Consider the following 17,678-nt stretch of genomic DNA (forward strand, 5'->3'; position numbering starts at 1 on the left):
AAGAAAAAAATTCCTTTGATTTATTTGGACTTCACTTAGCTTCTTGACTGAAGACTATACATGTCAATTTCTTGTCATTGTATCCACATCTTTTATTATACTGTGTATCTTTTAGGCAGAAAAACTGTGGCACGGAAAGGGATACACCCCAAATCACACAGCAAACTAATGTCAGAGCCAGGACAAGAACTCAGGAATATTGACTCTGAATTTATGACCAGAATAAAAGTTTTCTTTCATAGTGTCACGCTATAGTTAGCCATATAGTTAGCACAGGGCGGGCAAGCAGTTCTCCATCTTTAAAATGCTGGCATTCTACTACATGACCTCTAAGAATATTTCCAGCTACAAAATGTTCTCTTCATAGGATGAAAACAGTTGAAAATTCATGAATTGTGTAATTGAGTCTCATTTTGAAGTGACAGAGTACAGTGAACAGAGTGAGATCTAGAGTCTAATGAAACACCAGTTGCATCCCTACTTCCACCATTTGGTGGTGGTGGGACCTTGAGCAAAGTGTTTTACATCACCTCTCTGAGCCTTAAGTTTCTATTCTATAAAGTGAAAGTGAAGTCACTCAGTCGTGTCCGACTCTTTGCGACCCCGTGGACTGTAGCCTACCAGGCTCCTCCGTCCATGGGATTCTCCAGGCAAGAATACTGGAGTGGGTTGCCATTTCCTTCTCCAGGGGCTCTTCCTGACCCAGGGATCGAACCCAGGTCTCCTGCATTGCAGGCAGACGCTTTAACCTCTGAGCCACCAGGGGGTACCAATTTCACAAGGTTATTTGTGATGTTACATGAGACAGCATATTGAAAGTGCTTACTCTGTCATTAATTTGGAGGAGTGGGAAAGTGGGCAGGAAAAGACGTGCTTGGCCACTTTAAGGCAAATGCCTACCAAGTTCAGCTGCTATGAGTCTGAAGTTTGACCCCTGTGTCCCTGCAGGCTTACCTGATCTACTCCAGCAGCGTGGCAGCTGGTGCCCAGAGTGGAATTGAAGAATGCAAATACCAGTTTGCTTGGGACCGCTGGAACTGCCCTGAGAGAGCCCTGCAGCTGTCCAGCCATGGTGGCCTTCGCAGTGGTAAGGAAAGCTTCAGCCACAGGTCCCTGGACCCCTTGGCCACAGGTCAGAGCCCCACTCTCCAGGGACAGAACCAAGCCTCCTCTTTCCCTTTGTTGGTCTCTGGTCTCAGGTCATCTCCCTCTCTAGTATCTTCTCTGTTTTTTGCTCCAGCTCCTCTTTTTCTTAACTGACACCCTCTCTACTCAACAAATGGCCCTTGCCTCATCCCCAATCCTATACCATCTGCAGCCTCCTAGCTTCCTCAAAATATAAATAGGTAGGTAAGTAGAGGTCATATATTTTCATGCCTCTTAGCCTCTTCCTTTAGCAGGCTCAGTAGAGAGGTACAGGGCAAGTGGGAATTGACTTGGAGACCAGATTCCCATACAGAAGATTAAAAAGTGGCCATGCCAGGAAATGATTGAGGACTAGCTAGCGCCTCTCAGAAGCCTCTCAGACTTCCATGTTCCAAGAGAAAGTGGGGGTGGGTTCTTTACACCCTGACCTTCAGATTCTTCCCCATTTCTTTCTTGGTTTCTTTCCCACCTAAATGCCACCCATATCAACAATACTCTAACCACTCAGTCATAAAATGTATAACCTGAAAAGATGGGAAGAGAGAAGAGCTGAGCTGAGACCAGGACTGGAGCAGATCCTGGAAGAGAGTAAGGTACATTATAAAGGTGGCAAGATATTTGGTTGGCCAAACAGTTTGTTGGGGTTTTCCATAAGACCCTGTGGAAAAGCCTGAACTAACTTTTTGGCCAACCCAACAGAACAGAGCGGAGTGAGGAGGGTACAGTGATGGTATTAAAGGTATGTCTTTGGGCTGTAATTCCTCCCTCTGACTCAGTTTTTGGTTCCTGTCAGCTAATCGGGAGACAGCGTTTGTGCACGCCATCAGTTCTGCCGGGGTCATGTACACTCTGACTAGAAACTGCAGCCTTGGGGATTTTGACAACTGTGGCTGTGATGACTCCCGCAATGGGCAACTGGGTAAGTAGTGACCTTGGGGTTGGGTAGGGCAGCCCAGTGAAGTTCACTCAGGCAACGAAAAGCTTGGCAGATACTTGGTGGAGTGAAGAAGGGTGGTAGTCTTCTAAATCTGAGGAAAATCAAGGTGGACCACTTTGAGCCCAAGCGCTACAGTGACAAACAAGGCTATAGGTAGCTGGGAGCCCTTCTCTCACTGGGTGGTTCCCTTAATTTAAATACAATAATAAAAGAAGAACAGTCCCTTCAGATTCTAACCTATTACTGTCTCAACCATGGGAGGGGGGCCCTTCCACACTGCCTAATGAAGGAAAGCTACAAGGCTCAAAATAGCCTGGAGTTAAAACTCCCCTCCAGAACCTCCCCACTGTTCTATACAGCATAAAGCACTTTCTTCCCAGAAGAAAGGAATGGACATTAAGATTGATTACGTTCAGCTCCCAGCCGATCCCAGTCTCTGGCTGGTCTCAGGAATTCCTTGCCCCAGTTGTTGAAAGCTAACTAGTCAAAAATAATCATGAGAAAAAACAGACCCCCTCAAAACAATGTATCTCCGCATATATATGTTCTCTATATATACCTACTTTCTTCTTGACTTAGCACTACTGCTAAGTCACTTCAGTCATGTCCGACTCTTAGCGACCCCATGGACTGCAGCCCAACAGGCTCCTCCGTCCATGGGATTTTCCAGGCAAGAGTACTGGCGTGGGGTGCCACTCAGCACAGCAGCCCACTAATCTGACTGCTGCTCCTTCTCACCTCATTAAAGGTGATCTGTTCCTGTGAAGTGCCAGTCTTGTGTTTTTCTCTCAAACCTCACCTTCTCTAACTCCCTTACCTTACACTCATCCCTACCTCATTTCCTGTTTACCTCCACTGTCCTCTGCAAGCCTCTGCCCTCCACCTCAACTACCAACTGCTGTTCCATATTATCTCAATTGGCCTCTCTCCCCGTCAGTGTTTGCACTTTCCTCACCTTTTCCACACCATTTTGTGCCTTCCGGAAGTCAGTCTCTGGCAGAGCACATGTACACTCTGCCGGAAGGCCAGGAACATAGCCCGGGGAGCAGGTACCTGCCTCCCCTGGTAGCTACTTCTGTCATGGAGTCCTGAGCAGGGGATGGGCTGAAGCTAGGAGTACAAAGGTGTCAAAAATAAATCTGGGGTGAAACTATTCTGGAGCGGGTGCACTCGCCCCTCCTGAATCCTTCCTCAATCCCCCTAACTCACTTAGAACCAGCAGCCCAGGAAGCTCCCTGCAGCCTGCTCAACGGCCTTTCTTCCCACCACGTTTTCCAGGGGGCCAAGGCTGGCTGTGGGGAGGCTGCAGCGACAACGTGGGCTTCGGAGAGGCAATATCCAAGCAGTTCGTCGATGCCCTGGAGACAGGACAGGATGCTCGGGCAGCTATGAACCTGCACAACAACGAGGCCGGCCGCAAGGTGAGTCCTGCAGTCCCTGGAATCAGGCATCTGGCTCCATCCACTACCAGGCCTAGGTGTGGACAGCCCGTCAAGTCTTTTATCTGACTGGGCAAACGCGGTACCAAGCCGGCTGGCCAGGCAGACTTGCAGGAAGCCTCGCAACTCGCCAGACGGCGAGACTCCCCAGGGGCGCAGTCCCTGGCCCGCTCACTCCCAGCTCTCTCCCCAGGCGGTGAAGGGCACCATGAAACGCACGTGTAAGTGCCACGGGGTGTCTGGCAGCTGCACCACGCAGACCTGCTGGCTGCAGCTGCCGGAGTTCCGAGAGGTGGGCGCGCACCTGAAAGAGAAGTACCACGCAGCTCTCAAGGTGGACCTGCTGCAGGGTGCAGGCAACAGCGCGGCGGGCCGCGGCGCCATCGCTGACACCTTTCGCTCCATCTCCACGCGGGAGCTGGTGCACCTGGAGGACTCCCCGGACTACTGCCTGGAGAACAAGACGCTAGGGCTGCTGGGCACCGAAGGCAGAGAGTGCCTGCGGCGCGGCCGGGCCCTGGGCCGCTGGGAGCGCCGCAGCTGCCGCCGACTCTGCGGGGACTGCGGGCTGGCGGTAGAGGAGCGCCGCGCCGAGACCGTGTCCAGCTGCAACTGCAAGTTTCACTGGTGCTGCGCGGTCCGCTGCGAGCAGTGCCGCCGGCGAGTCACCAAGTACTTCTGCAGCCGCGCGGACCGGCCACGGGGGGGCGCGGCGCACGAACCCGGGAGAAAACCCTAAGCGACTCCTCTCCCCTCTCTCGTTTCCCCATTGGTCCTTGGCTTTTTTTTAGAGACCCCAGTAGTGAGGAATCTAGGGAATAGGGACCCCATACTACCAAGGCCAGGGATCCCGAGGGAGAGAGCTGCTGCATTCTCTCCGGAGCTCGCCTCTTTCCAACCTGTTTCCACAGTTTCTCTGCTGTCGGCATCGTCGGCCCACCACGCTGAGGCCTGACAGAGCTCTGAGACTCTGAGCTACTGATCTTCCCAGGACTTCGAAGAGAATGGGCGTTCCTTCTCCTGGTCCTGCCTGCTATAATGCCTGACCTAGCCTGTGGAACTTAGGAACTGGAAGAACCCTCCTGAGTTATGCAGGGCCCAGAGAAAGCATGGCTTTTTTTTTTTTACCCCATCTTCCCCCCTCTATCCCTACTCCCCTATGTCCTGCTGTCAGCTCTCTGCCACAGCCACACCTTCCTTGGGCAGAAGCCCTCCTGTGCTTCTGATTCCCTAACTGCTGGCATAGACTCCCCAAGAATCTCTACTTTCCCTCCCCTTATCCCTCCTTCTTTCTCTGAAAGAGATACTGGGGAAACTGACCCAAGAAAAAGCATGTCTTTAGGGGTTGGTTCTTAGAGGCGGAAGTTGAAGATGGAGGAAGTGAGAACCTTGAGGGCTGATTTGATGAAAACCAAGGGTACCACTCACCCCTGTCGTGTCTCTAATGGACTTTGCCAGTGGGGCAACGACCTTCTTAGACAATCATCCAAGGTGCCCCAGACACATACCCACAACATCCAGGAAAGAGGTAAGGGGAGAGTGCCAGTTATTTCCTACCCTTTCAAATAAGCTTCTCTGTGCTCCTAACCTACATTTTCCTAGCAACCAACTTTACCTCTACTCTTCCCCAAAGGATCTTATCTGAGCCAAGACTGAGATAAATAAAGCTAATTTCCCTTCAGACCCTGGTTTGCACCTCCGAAGACAGGTCATGAGGAATGAGAAGCTGGGATCCCTCCTTTTCACTAACCTGATTCTCAAATAGGCAGGATTCAGGAACTGGATACTTTCCTTCAATATGTAAACTTCCTGCAATGAAACTGTTAATAGGAAGTTCAGTACCTTGAACCTTTATTGCAGTCACTGTGACATCTGTCTTTTTTTCCAGGTATTGAACTTATTCTTGGGGCTATGGGGAAGGGTGCATGGAAGATGTAACCTCTAGGCCCTCTCCTCCCTCCCACCTTGCCTGGATACTATCCTTCTGTGGGCCTCACTTCCCTGATGGCCTAAGTAGTTATCCTGGCCTGACTGAGGTTCATCTGCCAAGTATTAGGAAATCATGCCCATAAATCTTCCACAGATACATTCACTCAGTGGCTAAGACCTTGCTACTTGTGGTGCTTCTCATTCTCTTCTCAGAAGGAAGCAGTACAGCAGGGACTTGCTGATGGAATGGGGCTCAGGAAGGGAAGAACTAACTCCTGAAAGACCCTCTACAGCCCAAGGAGCCTCCCAGTCATCTCCTTCCCCTAGGCTGGTCCTGGATCTGGGTGCCACGCAACCCTCTGGAGCAGAATGGGTCAAATGGTAGAAGACTTCATCTCATCTCTTGTAGAGGAGAGCACAGAGGAAGAATAGCTCCAAGTGGGTAAAACGGGAGGAGGCTCTAAGGGTCGATCAGTGAGAGCAGAATGGCTCCCATGCTCCAAACTGAGACAACAGCAAGGGCAGACCTCAAATCCCTGGCCTCATCCCTACACGTCTTCTGGTCCCACTAACACCCGCTGAGGAGAGAGGCTCACCTTCCCTCCGTGCAGGGTACATGCTGCCCTTCAGGGTGTTGGAGTGCTTCACTTCCAGTTCTATCAGCAAAGGCCTTTTGCTCCTTTCCTCAGCTTAGATCTGGGCCTCATGGATCTCCCAACTAGCCCTTTGTCCCTAATCAAGCAGTAGCATGCACTAACTTGGTTGTCCCACTTGGCAGAATTGCCTGACAGTGTTCAGTAAGAAAATCTGGCAAGGCAGCTAGAAAATATAAAAGTAAAATCTTATAAAGGAAAGTGACATTCCCCAGGAGGTCTCTCAGCATACTAGTAGGAGAACTATCGTGCTTCATGTGTGACAACTCCAGGTCGGTATTTGAAACATGTCATGCTGCCAGAAAGTTCTTTCACAGGTTATTGTTTTACATTCCCAAATGGCTATGATTGACACCACATTCATTTGTGTCTATAAAGAAAACAATACTGAGCTACCTTAGATCTGGATTGCTTTCCCCCTGCCCCTTACATTATCCATTGATTCATTTATTCATTCAACAAATACCACAGTAGAAATACAGTGGTGAACAACATACTGACCTCCTGCGTTCATGGAGTTTAAGTTCTCTCTTATAATCAATCACCAGTGCTATGTTCCCCTTTATAAATGTGGACAACCAGACTGGCTGCTTGGGAAGACAACTTCAAGGTCAGCGAGTGAAAAATCTTTTGTTTTACAGATTTAAACTGATGCTGAGAAAGATGTCTGGCTTGTTCCACCAACTAGTAAGGTACCACGGGGTGAGTTCTGGAACCCAGGCTCCTCCCCTCCTCTTGTGTGCTCCTTAGGAGTCCATCTGTCTCAGCCAGGGGACAGAAGTGGAGGGAGGTCCTGAGAAGTGACAAGGATGCTGGGTGGAGGGGACAGAACACTGTCTCCTTCCCGTCCCTGGCCTGTGAGCCTACACACAGGCAGGGCTTGCTTTCCTTGAAAAGAATCTTAGCCTCAACTGGCCTTAGCAGCAGGTTAGGGCCAAGACAGAGACAGGGTCGCGCTCAGTGCTGGCGGTGCTGGGGGTGGTGGGAGGGAAGGGCAGGCCAGGGCACTCGCCTATTGTGGGTCTGGATTGGATGCTTCCACTCATTCATTTCCTTTTAATTAACCCGCATTCCTGGAGGAGAAATATTTATGTTGGCTCCCATAGAGGCAATCTGCAGACTGGAAAGAAGGGGGAAGAAAGCCGGCCTTAGCAAAACAATATCTCTAAAGAGCTCAAGAAGAGAAAATAAGAGAACAAAATGCCATTAAAATAGCCTTCTACCCCCACCGGAGTCAATGAAAACTTCATTTCACATGCTAATCCCCCACTCCGCCCCCTTCCCTTCTCACAACACCTTTCCGAAAGTGTTTGGGAAAAGTCTTCGCAGTCAGTACACAGCTCCCCGCAGCTCAGACTTCTCCTTGTGTTAGTTCAGGGCCCCAAGTGGGGCTCTCGCTCCAGCAGCGGCTTTTTTCTCCCCCCCTTTAATTTAAACAAAGACTTCGGAGTTCATCAACCTCCCACTGAAATTCACAGCTGCTGAACAAACTAATCCCTTCTCCCGGCCTTTCTTCCCTTCAATGGGCTCTTGGCTTCAAAGACACTTTGGGAAAGGACTTTGCTGGGGCTCACACTGCTTCATCAATAGAAGTTAGTGCAAGTATTATCTGAAGAGCAAGTGGCTTTACAAACAAATACTGCCTAACAATCCCTTCCTCCCAAACACACACATCTAGCCTGCAGACATGATGGGATCTACAACAGGATTAGAGATCGTACCCCTGGCTTCACACCCGGTCCCTTTGTGTAGCTGAGCTCAGCCCTGAAGTGGTGTGGGGAAAACCCTGGAGCTGAATGTCAGGCACAGATGGAGACACACACACACACACACACACAGAGTGGTGCGGGGAAAACCCTGGAGCTGAATGTCCAGGATGGAGACACACACACACACACACACACACACACACACACACACACACACAGACTGGTGCGGGGAAAACCCTGGAGCTGAATGTCAGGCATGGATGGAGACACATACACACACACGGAGTGATGTGGGGAAAACCCTGGAACTGAATGTCAGGCACCGATGGAGACACACACACACACACACACACACAGAGTGGTGCGGGGAAAACCCTGGAGCTGAATGTCCAGGATGGAGACACACACACACACACACACACACACACACACACACACACACACACACACAGACTGGTGCGGGGAAAACCCTGGAGCTGAATGTCAGGCATGGATGGAGACACATACACACACACGGAGTGATGTGGGGAAAACCCTGGAACTGAATGTCAGGCACCGATGGAGACACACACGCGCACACACACACACACACACACACACACACACACACAGACTGGTGTGGGGAAAACCCTGGAGCTGAATGTCAGGCATGGATGGAGACACATACACACACACGGAGTGATGTGGGGAAAACCCTGGAACTGAATGTCAGGCACCGATGGAGACACACACACACACACACACACACACACACACACACACACACACACAGAGTGATGTGGGGAAAACCCTGGAACTGAATGTCAGGCACCGATGGAGACACACACGCACACACACGAAATGATGTGGGGAAAACCCTGGAGCTGAATGTCAGGCACAGATGGAGACACGTGCACGCACACACCACACACACACACTCCTCCGAGGGGCTATAAATGCTGCAAGGAGAGAGCTTAATTCAGTGCCACCTCCTTTCTTCAACTCTCCTGACTTCCTACCTGTCCCCAAGCCTTTCCCTTGCCTTACTGAGGTACAGGGAGCAAGAACAAAGGACTGGGAAGACAGGTAAGAGCAAACTAGGACCCAGAGAAGATAATAATTGGGAGATGACTGAGGAAACCAAACTAAAGCAGCTTTATTGCACATAAAGTACATCAGGGCTTCAGTGCAGAGTCCAACCATGAAAGTGCAGCCGGAGAGGGTAGGGAAGAAGGGCCTCCAAGTCTTGAAGAAGAGTGCCAGAAGAGTCTTTCATTAATATGGCTCCTATTCCAGAACCAGGCTTCTAATCACAGAATGAATGGGTCTATATCTTGCCTGGGCCAGGACTCAGGCAGGCTGAGTCAGGGGCTGCTCCCCATGGGCAGTGATCCCTCTGCTCCTATCCCATAGCTTAAGACAACTCTCAGCAAAAGGCAGTGCACCCCTTCCACCCTCCACCTCACCTAGTTCACCCTTAACAATGCTGGCAGAGGAGAAGTCCCTTCTTCAAAGGGCCTGAGTTCCTTCTCTTGGTTCTGCTCAGCACCCATCACTCATGTCTAGGATTTGTTGAAAGGCTGAGCAGCAGTCAACTCTACTCCAGTCTCTGGGGCTCAGGGAAGTATGGAAACATGAAGTCAGAGGCAAGGAGAAGGTAAAGTCAGGCTCATAACCCACAGAAGGGGAAAGACAAAAGACCCACACGATGGGCACGGCAGAGGTAGACTTGAAAAGATGATCCTGCTCACCCTCTCAGAAACCACTTGGACAGAATGCCCCTGGGGGAGAAGGCTGTTGGAGTATAGTTTTAGGGGAAGTGAAGGAGAACAGGCTGACTGAGCCCTGGGCAGATCCCAGAGGGCCAGGCATAAAGGGGTAGAGAGCAGGCACTCTGCTCGTTTGGAGCCAAGTCTACAGCATCATATACCTGGCAGCAAGGGAGGAAGCCTCGGAAAAACAAACAGAATCTGTTCCAAAATTCCCTTCCTGCAGGAAGGAATTAAGTAACAGTGAAAGTGGTCTGGCAGGAGGAGCTGGTTTAGACGTGCAGCTTATGAGCAATGGTGAGGACAGACTTCAGGACAGGCATGAAGCTGGAGACCTCACTGAAGCTGCTGCAGCCCACCACCTGGGCATGCACCACAAGGCCCTGCTCAGAGCTTCCTGCGTCCACACATCGGGCAATCTCATGGAGCCCGGCCAGCACAGGAGGCGAGAGCTGTGGAGGGATTGGCCCAGAGTTAGTAAGCCCAACTCCACCCCTACCCTGGAGGCATGGAAGGGAGAAGCGAGGACTTCCTTCTGGAGTTCTGGAGCCCAGTCCAGGCAACATGTCTATATTCTGTAGGGAACCCAGGGTCAGTGAGGCTTATGGGAAGGGACAGTGCGTGCCCTTTGGCCATGGGTGAGGGTGGAAAAGCAGGAGGCAGACGAGCACCACTGAGTGTACTTACTGTCCCCTCGCAGAGCTTGTCATACAGACATTCTAGACGTTGCGCAGCTTCATCTAGCTTCCGTTTTGTCTTCTGCAGGGAGGGAAATGGATTCTAATTCCAGGCCCTAAGCCTAATCCTACATAGGACCGTAAAGAATCATGGTACCTTAGAGCTAGAATGGCTCAATGCTCTTTCTTTCATTTGACAGAGGACAAATGGAGACCTGAAGAGGGTAAGTGACTTGCTCTAGTTGACTCAGCCAGGATTGAATGGCAGGTCTCACTACTGATCTCACCCTCCTTCCAGTACTCCCTGCTGCCTTTCCAAGAGCTAAGTCTCAGTGCTGTTGGGTCCTGCTACCAAGGAGCTAAACTCCAGACCAGACAAGTCCTCCCCAACTCCACACCAACAATAGCAAATAAGTATAAGCTACAGACAGCATGTCCAGGGACAGTAAGAAGATTCACACAAGGAACTGGTCTTGTAGTTAAGGGATCCTGGGACCAGCTGGGGTCGGAAGGGAGCATCATGGGGAAGGTTCAAACTCACTAAATCAGTGGCAGATAGGGAGCAGCGCTGCAGAAGTGCCTCAAAGCTGATCTTCAAGGACTGGTGTTCAGGGGGCAGCTCCTTCCTGTTGACCTTCTCCAGTGGCTGCTGACATTGCTGAGGAGGGAGCAGGGAGACAGGCGAGACAGGCACGCTGACCTGCTTATGGCTCCCCTCAGGACTGGTCCTCTGTGACTTGGGGCCGTGCTGCTCCCTTTGGAGCAGAGCTGGGGAGGGACATCCCCCTTCTCTGCAGTAGGGGCATCCCCCTTCTCTGCAGTAGGGGCATCCCCCTTCTCTGCAGTAGGGGCATCCTCCTTCTCTGCAGTAGGGACACTTGGTATCTGCCCCCCACCCCATCTCTTTCAGCCCAGAGTCTGCCTCCTACTTGAGGAATGACGCCATCCTTCATGCTCCCCGCTTTTCTACACCCAAGAAAAGAAGGTTTCCAAGAGGAAGGAAAACACATCATTCCTGTCATCTGCCAGCTGAGTTCTTATGGGGCTCTGGGGGGAGCATGACTCACACTGGGGACAGCGGGTTGTGAGGAGAGGACCCCTCGAGGCTCAGGGGCGAGGCACATAACTGGAGCAGTAATTGGTGCTGGGGGTATAAATGTCTCTGGCAACTAAAGAGAGAGAAAAGAAAGGCACATGAGTCTAAGCTGAAAGACCCCTTCCACCCTGCTTTGAGGGAGTGGAGAAACTATGAATGAACAAGGGCACAGAACAGTGAGTGGTGAACCTAGAAGTCAGAAGATGGTGAATAAGAAGGAAAGAGGAGGTGGCTGAGGGGAGAAGAGTGAGTGGGGAGAGAGAGGGGGCAGAGTGCCCGTTTGAGCATGGGAAGGACCAGGCTGCTTCTGTAAGGAACTAGAGCGTGGCTCATTGGCGAATGTATGGGGTTGAGTGGGGAGAGATGTATTCACCTTTTTCCTCTGGAGGTTTCCCTTGGGCACTGGAGCATTTTTCAAGGAATCCTGAGGTCCTGCATAGTGTGAACATAGGGGTAATTAGGGGCATGACCAGAAACACTGAAATTTTTGGTCTGAAGATCAGTAAAATTGATTTAGTTGGAGTCTTCCACACATACCCTCTGCAGACCAGCCACACTCTCAGTTGACATTCCTAACCCTAGTTCACTGGCTTGAGGAAAGAGACTCCCAAGGTGGTAGTGGGGAGGGGAGGAGAGGGAGGCCATAGGAGAAGACTGACCTGGGTGAGGAATCAAGATGCCAGTGGTTGGGAAGACACCAGCGCATGGAGCACCTGGCCCTCCTGGAAGGTGGGCCGCAGGGAAGCTGACAGGAGGGGCTGGTGGCTGGGAGCTCATAGGGATGAAGCCTGGTGCTCTCACAGGAAACAGAGGGGGCACTGGAGGAGCCCTAGACAGGGGGACAGAGCCAGGCTGCATAATGTCTGAGGGTGCCATGGGTGGAGCCAGGAGAGGCCATGTTCCAGGGAATCCCACGGGGTTAGGAGCTTGCGCCCTTTGCCCTCCTAACAGCTGAGGCTGAGATAAAGCTGAAATGGGACAGAGAGGAGATTCAGACCACATCAGAGTGGAATCACGGAGGAATTAGAATCACAGAGGAATTTTTAAAAAAGAAACTATAATAGTAATTAATAATATAAGTATAAGGAGATCTACCATTTACAAACTATTTTTAACTATATTCCTTATTTGACCCTCAAAACAATCCTGTGGGGTTGAAATGAACAATATAACAATCACTCTCAATTTTCAAAAGAAACAAAGTGGCTAGGTATAATGCCCAAGTACAAAGCCAAGTACTGACAGTATTAAGAATTCAGACTCCGAGCTCCTCCCACTATATGGACATGCTGCTGTTGCTGCTGCTAAGTCGCTTCGGTCGTGTCCGACTCTGTACGACCCCATAGACAGCAGCCCACCAGGCTCCCCCGTCCCTGGGATTCTCCAGGGACACTGGAGTGGGTTGTCATTTCCTTCTCCAATGCATGAAAGTGAAAAGTGAAAGTGAAGTCACTCAGTCGTGTCTGACTCTTAGCGACCCCATGGACTAGAGCCCACCAGGCTCCTCCATCCATGGGATTTTCCACTATATGGACATATTACTTCCCAAATCCATGCCAGCCATGCCAGCTATTTTTCTCTGTACTCTGTCTAGCCAGATCTCCACTTAGTTGGTCACTCACCAGGCCTTACCCCAGGGCCCAGAGGCAAAGGCTGTGCTTCCTGGACTCCAGATGGCCTGTAGTCACTTGTATTCTGCATTCTGAAGCCCTGATAAGGGCTAGGATGGGAAGGTGTCAAGGGCATCACTAGTGATGACTGAGGTGTAAAAATCCTTGGCCTTGGAGGTAGAATTGGAACCTGTAGGAAGTGAAAAAAGGATCAGCATCTTGGAAAGGAAAAGAAATTACTAAGTAAATGAAAATGGAAAAACAACAGGGAAAATGAAACCAAAGGCTAATTAAAAAAAAATCAACAAAATGGATAAATCTTTATAAAGACTGACAAAGATAAAGAGAGAAGACACAATTCATCAAGACAGAGGATGAAGCAGAGAATACTCCAACAGACCCTGCATCCATGAAAGAGGTGATAAGGAATGTTACGAATAACTTTACAAATAATTTGACAACTTAGAAAAATGGACCAATTCCTCAAGAACCACAAACTACCAAAACTCTGCCAAAATTAAACCAAAGACCTGAATGTTCTATAACTATTAAAGGAATTAAACTTGTAATTAAAAACCTCCTCCCACCCCCCTCCCCCAAAAGTTTCTAGGTGGACCTAGATAGTTTCACTGGAGAAATTTTACCAAACACTCAAAGAATTGACACAAAGGTTCCATTATCTCTTCCAGAATATAGAAGGACCATTTCCTAATTTACTTTATGAGGTCAGTACTACCCTGATACCAACACCACAAAATAAAACTATAGGTCAATATTTCCCATAAACTGAGGCACAAAAATCTGAGGCACAAAAATCCTCAGCAAAATTTTAGTAAATCAAATTCAGCAATGTATATAAAAATAACATACCACAACCAAATAGGATTTATTTCTGGTCATGGAATGTGTATCATGATATATATTTAAAAATCAAGCAACGCAATCCACCATATCAGAAGAAAAATCATTTGATCATACAAAATGATCCAGAAAAAACATCTGACAAAATTCAGCACTGATTCATGACTCAGGACACCAGGAAAAGAAGGAATTTCCTTAGCTTCACAAACAGCATCTACAAAAACCTAGAGCTACCATTATTCTTGGTGCTGAAAGACTGAATGTTCTCCCTCTAAAACTGGAAACAAGGTTAAGGTGTTCACACTCACCATTCTCATTTTAATACTACAAAAAGGCAAGAGAAATTCAAGGCATGTAATCCGGGAAAAAAGGAAGAGGGATAGCCTTTTTAATAAATGATTCTGGATATCCACTGGCAAAAAAATAAACCTTGACTCAAATTTTACACTTACACAGAAATTAATCCAAAGTGGAACATGGACTTAAAACTACTTCTAGAAAAAAACAGTAGGAAATTTAGGGGACCTTGTACTAGGCTAACAGTTCTTTGACTTGACATGAAAAGCATGAACCACAGAAGGAAAACTTTATAAATTGGACCTTATAAAATTAATTTTTTTGTTGCTCTGTGAAGGACTATTAAAAAGATGAAAAGAAAAATTCTTACACAGTTATACACACATACACACATATAAGGACATGTAAAACCAGTGAAATCTGTGGGTGGAAATTAAAAGATGGGACAGGATAAATTATCAGAATTTTCCTGCCTAATATCTTTATCTACAATCTTCCTGGATTTTGCTCCCTTCTGGTAGGCTCCTGGTCTCATAAATTAACAGCATCCTATCCATCTGGGCACTGTCCTCTACACCATCATCAGTTTCTGTCAATTCTACCTACTAAACATCTCAAATCCAACCTCACTTTCTAGTTTTTTCATTCCTTCATCATCTCCTGCTATGCTCCTAACCGTCTCTAGCTTTGCCCTTCCTAGACACATAGCTAATCCTTCCCCTGCATAAGACCACTCAATAGCTCCAGAATGCCTTCAGGGTCAAGTCTATAAACTCTTGAACACAGAAATACCAGGTCTCTCTTGACCTAACTACACATACTGTTACCCCAGCCTCAACTAACTCATTCCACTGCCACAAACACCTGCTTTGTAAAGTAGTTAAAATGTTAGTCATACCTCAAACAGGCTTTGCTTACTTTCCCTTTACTGCCTTGAGAGATGCCATTCCCCCCGTCTGAAATAACCTTTCTTCCCTCTTCCTTTGTTTAAATAACTTTCAATCTTCAAGACTCAGATCAAATATCAGTAAATTGCTTTCCGTATGATCTCAGGGCTCTTTTATCACATCCCAATCAGGGCATTTATGAATTTTACTGTAGTTAATTTTTACATATCTATCTTTTTAGTAGACTATGAGCAAATTAAGGGCAAGGATCATGGTTTGTATACTTTTCTGTTCTAAGTGCCTAGCTGTTGTTCAATAAACAGCTATTTAAAAATAACTGAATCTATGCTTTATGACTGAGGTTCGTGACATTGTACAGGAGACAGGGATCAAGACCATCCCCATGGAAAAGAAATGCAAAAAAGCAAAATGGCTGTCTGGGGAGGCCTTACAAATAGCTGTGAAAAGAAGAGAAGCAAAAAGCAAAGGAGAAAAGGAAAGATATTCCCATTTGAATGCAGAGTTCCAAAGAACAGCAAGAAGAGATAAGAAAGCCTTCCTCAACAATCAATGCAAAGAAATAGAGGAAAACAACAGAATGGGAAAGACTAGAGATCTCTTCAAGAAAATTAGAGATACCAAGGGAACATTTTATGCAAAGATGGGCTCGATAAAGGACAGAAATGGTATGGACCTAACAGAAGCAGAAGATATTAAGAAGAGGTGGCAAGAATACACAGAACTGTACAAAAAAGATCTTCACAACCCAGATAATCATGATGGTGTGATCACTCACCTAGAGCCAGATATCCTGACATGTAAAGTCAAGTGGGCCTTAAGAAGCATCACTACAAACAAAGGTAGCAGAAGTGATGGAATTCCAGTTGAGTTGTTTCAAATCCTGAAAGATGATGCTGTGAAAGTGCTGCACTCAATATGCCAGCAAATTTGGAAAACTCAGCAGTGGCCACAGGACTGGAAAAGGTCAGTTTTCATTCCAATCCCCAAGAAAGGCAATGCCAAAGAATGCTCAAACTACCGCACAACTGCACTCATCTCATATGCTACTAAAGTAATGCTCAAAATTCTCCAAGCCAGGCTTCAGCAATATGTGAACCGTGAACTTCCTGATGTTCAAGCTGGTTTTAGAAAAGGCAGAGGAACCAGAGATCAAAGTGCCAACATCCGCTGGATCATCAAAAAAAGCAAAAGAGTTCCAGAAAAACATCTATTTCTGCTTTATTGACTAAGCCAAAGCCTTTGACTGTGTGGATCACAAGAAACTGTGGAAAATTCTTCAAGAGATGGGACTACCAGACCACCTGACCTGCCTTTTGAGAAACCTATATGCAGGTCAGGAAGCAACAGTTAGAACTAGACATGGAACAACAGACTGGTTCCAAATAGGAAAAGGAGTACGTCAAGGCTGTATACTGTCACCCTGCTTATTTAACTTGTACGCAGAGTACATCATGAGAAATGCTGGGCTGGAAGAAGCACAAGCTGGAATCAAGATTGCCGGGAGAAATATCAATAACCTCAGATATGCACCCTTATGGCAGAAAGTGAAGAGGAACTAAAAACCCTCTTGAGGAAAGTGAAAGAAGAGAGTGAAAAAGTTGGCTCAAAACTCAGCATTCAGAAAACGAAGATCATGGCATCCAGTCCCATTCCTTCATGGGAAACAGATGGGGAAACAGTGGAAACAGTGTCAGACTTTATCTTTTTGGGCTCCAAAATCACTGCAGATGGTGACTGCAGCCATGAAATTAAAAGGCGCTTACTCCATGGAAGGAAAGTTATGACCAACCTAGATAGCATATTCAAAAGCAGAGACAAAAAAAAAAAAAAAAAAGCAGAGACATTACTTTGCCAACAAAGGTCCATCTAGTCAAGGCTACGGTTTTTCCAGTGGTCATATCTGGATGTGAGAGTTGGACTATGAAGAAAGCTGAGTGCTGAAGAATTGATGCTTTTAAACTGTGGTGTTGGAGAAGGCTCTTGAGAGTCCCTTGGACTGCAAGAAGATCCAACCAGTCCATTCTAAAGGAGATCAGTCCTGGGTGTTCTTTGGGAGGAACGATGCTAAAGCTGAAACTCCAGTACTTTGGCCACCTCATGCGAACAGTTGACTCATTGGAAAAGACTCTGATGCTGGGGGGAGGGATTGGGGGCATGAGGAGAAGGGGACGACAGAGCATGAGATGGCTGGATGGCATCACCGACTCGATGGACATGAGTTTGAGTGAACTCCAGGAGTTGGTGATGGATTGGGAGGCCTAGCATGCTGCAACTCATGCGTTCGCGAAGAGTCGGACACGACTGAGCGACCGAACTTAACTGAACTGATGCTTTATGAAGATAGGAATTTTCATCATTTTAAAAGTAATATATTTCAATCATGCCTGGTACTTGGTAGACACTTAATAGGCATTTTGGAATGACTGAATAAGCAGGGTCTTACCTGGTGAGAAGACTGGAATTTCAGTCTGGAAGAGGATGTCTCTTGAGAGTAGGGGGTAGCTCCCACGACAACCCGGGGAAAAGGGAAAGGGGGAGACTGTTGGCCCGAGACACCAGAACCCTGGGCGTGAAAAAGTCGATCTCTCAGCTGCTGAACTGGTAGCTATAAAAGTTACAATAATGAAAGACTGTGTTAAGTAAAATTAAAACAAGCAAATATCTTCTC

The 17,678-nt window shown here is 47.9% G+C and overlaps 2 protein-coding genes across 4 annotated transcripts in view; one reads left to right on the forward strand and one right to left on the reverse strand.

The window, feature by feature from the left end:
• WNT8B (Wnt family member 8B) overlaps positions 1 to 4,261 on the forward strand; it is a 30,670-nt gene extending 26,409 nt beyond the window's left edge. The window contains exons 3-6 of the mRNA XM_052660636.1: positions 949 to 1,087; positions 1,940 to 2,065; positions 3,362 to 3,504; positions 3,716 to 4,261. Coding sequence (XP_052516596.1) covers positions 949 to 1,087; positions 1,940 to 2,065; positions 3,362 to 3,504; positions 3,716 to 4,261 — 954 coding nt within the window. The remainder of the gene's footprint in view (positions 1 to 948; positions 1,088 to 1,939; positions 2,066 to 3,361; positions 3,505 to 3,715) is intronic.
• A 4,714-nt stretch (positions 4,262 to 8,975) lies between these two features.
• SEC31B (SEC31 homolog B, COPII coat complex component) overlaps positions 8,976 to 17,678 on the reverse strand; it is a 30,475-nt gene continuing 21,772 nt past the window's right edge. For all 3 annotated transcript variants that reach the window (XM_052660633.1, XM_052660634.1, XM_052660635.1), the window contains 8 exons: positions 17,454 to 17,615; positions 12,957 to 13,134; positions 11,994 to 12,302; positions 11,708 to 11,766; positions 11,306 to 11,407; positions 10,780 to 10,896; positions 10,249 to 10,320; positions 8,976 to 10,013 (listed from right to left, as the gene is read on the reverse strand). In XM_052660633.1, the coding sequence (XP_052516593.1) occupies positions 9,834 to 10,013; positions 10,249 to 10,320; positions 10,780 to 10,896; positions 11,306 to 11,407; positions 11,708 to 11,766; positions 11,994 to 12,302; positions 12,957 to 13,134; positions 17,454 to 17,615 (1,179 nt within the window). In that variant the 3' untranslated portion in view covers positions 8,976 to 9,833. The remainder of the gene's footprint in view (positions 10,014 to 10,248; positions 10,321 to 10,779; positions 10,897 to 11,305; positions 11,408 to 11,707; positions 11,767 to 11,993; positions 12,303 to 12,956; positions 13,135 to 17,453; positions 17,616 to 17,678) is intronic.

The sequence above is a fragment of the Budorcas taxicolor genome, chromosome 23 (assembly GCF_023091745.1).
Source record: "Budorcas taxicolor isolate Tak-1 chromosome 23, Takin1.1, whole genome shotgun sequence".
In the NCBI taxonomy this organism is placed as follows: domain Eukaryota; kingdom Metazoa; phylum Chordata; class Mammalia; order Artiodactyla; family Bovidae; genus Budorcas; species Budorcas taxicolor.